Genomic DNA, 1,965 nt, shown 5'->3' on the forward strand with positions numbered 1-1,965 from the left:
GATGATGGGTGGGTGGATGGATGATGATGGGTGGGTTAGTGGGTAGGTGGATGGATAGATGATGGGTGGGTGGATGGATGATGATGGGTGGGTTAGTGGGTAGGTGGATGGATAGATGATGGGTGGGTGGATGGATGGATGATGATGATGGGTGGGTGGGTGGATGGATGATGGGTAGGTTAGTAGGTAGATGGATGGATGGATGAATAGATGGATGATGGATGAATGGGTGGATGGATGATTGTTGGGTGGATGATTGCTGGGGAAGATGTGTGTGAGTGTTAATAAATGAGTAAATAAGTTAAGAAATAAATAAACTGGCTTTAGAGATGAAATTCCACTAGCAGTTCCCTGAGGATAGGGACAAATTTTTATTCCTCTGTCTCTAGTTCAAGGCCTGCATACAGTAGGTGCTCACTAAATGGATGTTGGACAAATGGCCCAGTGCATCCACTTGGGATCTTTCCCTTCGGGCCTCCTCCCTCTGCCTCCCCCTCCCCACACCATGTTCTCACTGGCGACTCCCAACTTGTCCCTGAGCCGCTGTCCACTCTGCCGCCCACAGATCTCCGACCGGCACAAGTTCCGGCTGTTCCACATTCTGGAGACCATCATCGGGGCCAGTGACTCCCTGGAGGAGACCTGGGTGCAGGCCTTCATGAGACTGGCCCTGGAGAACATGACCAAGTCCACGGTGGGCCGCCCCCACCCCCCCGTCTCCGAGCCGGGCTGGGCCTCCACTGCCCACCCCCGTCAGGGACCCCGTCTCCGGTCCCCACGCCTGCCTCCCCCCCTTTCCTCTCACCGTGGAGACGTGTCCGCAGCAGCGTCTTGAGAAGGTTGCTGGGGAAGTGCAGCTTGAGGCCACGCCTTTCCCTGAATCTTTCTGTCTCTGCACCGTGGCCTCCGCGTTGGAGATGGTCTCCCTGCTCCCTGAGTGGCCTGGAGACTCCGGAGCCATCCCCAGCGTCGCTCCCCTACCTGCCGCCTCCTCGCCCCTCATGCTCTATGTTCCCAGGGGCCTGCCCCGCCCTGGGCTGCTTTTACCACCGGCTTCCAGGTCCCGCGTCCTGGTCTCTGGCCGCTTGGCTCCTTTCCTTCTTTTTCTTTTTTGGTTTTGTTTTGTTTTTTTTGTTTTTGTTGTTATTTTGTTAATCTTCACCCGAGGATATTTTCCCATTGATTTTTAGGGAGAGAGGAAGAGAGAGGGAAAGACAGAGAGAAACATCGATGTGAGAGAGACACATCGATGGGTTGCCTCCTGCACACGCCCCGACCAGGGCCCGGGCGGGGAGGAGCCTGCAACAGAGGTCCGTGCCCTTGACCGGAATCGAACCCGGGACCCTTTGGTCCTCAGGCCGACATTCTACCCACTGAGCCACACCGGCCAGGGCTGCTTGGCTCCTTTCTTTATGGAAATGGCTCAGGTGCAACTGCGGTGACCACGCCTCCTGCGATGCCTGTCCTGGCTCCAGGACGCCCGCCCGGCACCCGGCACTCCCCCGAGGCACTTTCCGGGGCTCCCAACACTCATCTCGCCTCCCCTTTGCCATCTCCACCCTCCGCCCGCCTTGAGGATGCGCTGTTATCATCCAGCCTCCTACTTCCAAGGGTCTTGGTTTGCTCTCGGCATGTTCCCCTCCCCACCGCGGTGTCCCCTCCCCACTGCGTGTTCCTCTCCTCTCTGTGTAGCCTGTGTCCTTCGGCCGCTGGTCTCTGGGCTTTATCCGGTCTGTGATGGTGGCTTTTCTTATCTCCCACTTCCGAGGCCTGCCCGGCGCTCTGGCTGCCGGGGGTCAGGAGTCAGGGCTCTGAACACCCAGGCGGGCTGATGGGTTTGGGGTCCATGTGGAGTAGGAGTGATCCCACTGCCCCCTGTGCCCATGTCACAGCTCTGTCTTCCCTCCTGGGCCGTCCAGGCTTCGCAGAGAAGACCTGGCCCGGTGCCGGCCTGGGGCTGAGGCC

General features: G+C 58.5%; 1 protein-coding gene across 1 annotated transcript in view; it reads left to right on the forward strand.

Moving 5' to 3' along the window:
* The window catches only part of MROH5 (maestro heat-like repeat family member 5), a 40,942-nt gene that overhangs the window by 12,717 nt on the left and 26,260 nt on the right, over positions 1-1,965 (forward strand). Inside the window, exons 7-8 of the mRNA XM_005877811.2 lie at positions 566-694; positions 1,693-1,795. Coding sequence (XP_005877873.1) covers positions 566-694; positions 1,693-1,795 — 232 coding nt within the window. The remainder of the gene's footprint in view (positions 1-565; positions 695-1,692; positions 1,796-1,965) is intronic.

The sequence above is a fragment of the Myotis brandtii genome, unplaced genomic scaffold, assembly GCF_000412655.1.
Source record: "Myotis brandtii unplaced genomic scaffold, ASM41265v1 scaffold532, whole genome shotgun sequence".
In the NCBI taxonomy this organism is placed as follows: domain Eukaryota; kingdom Metazoa; phylum Chordata; class Mammalia; order Chiroptera; family Vespertilionidae; genus Myotis; species Myotis brandtii.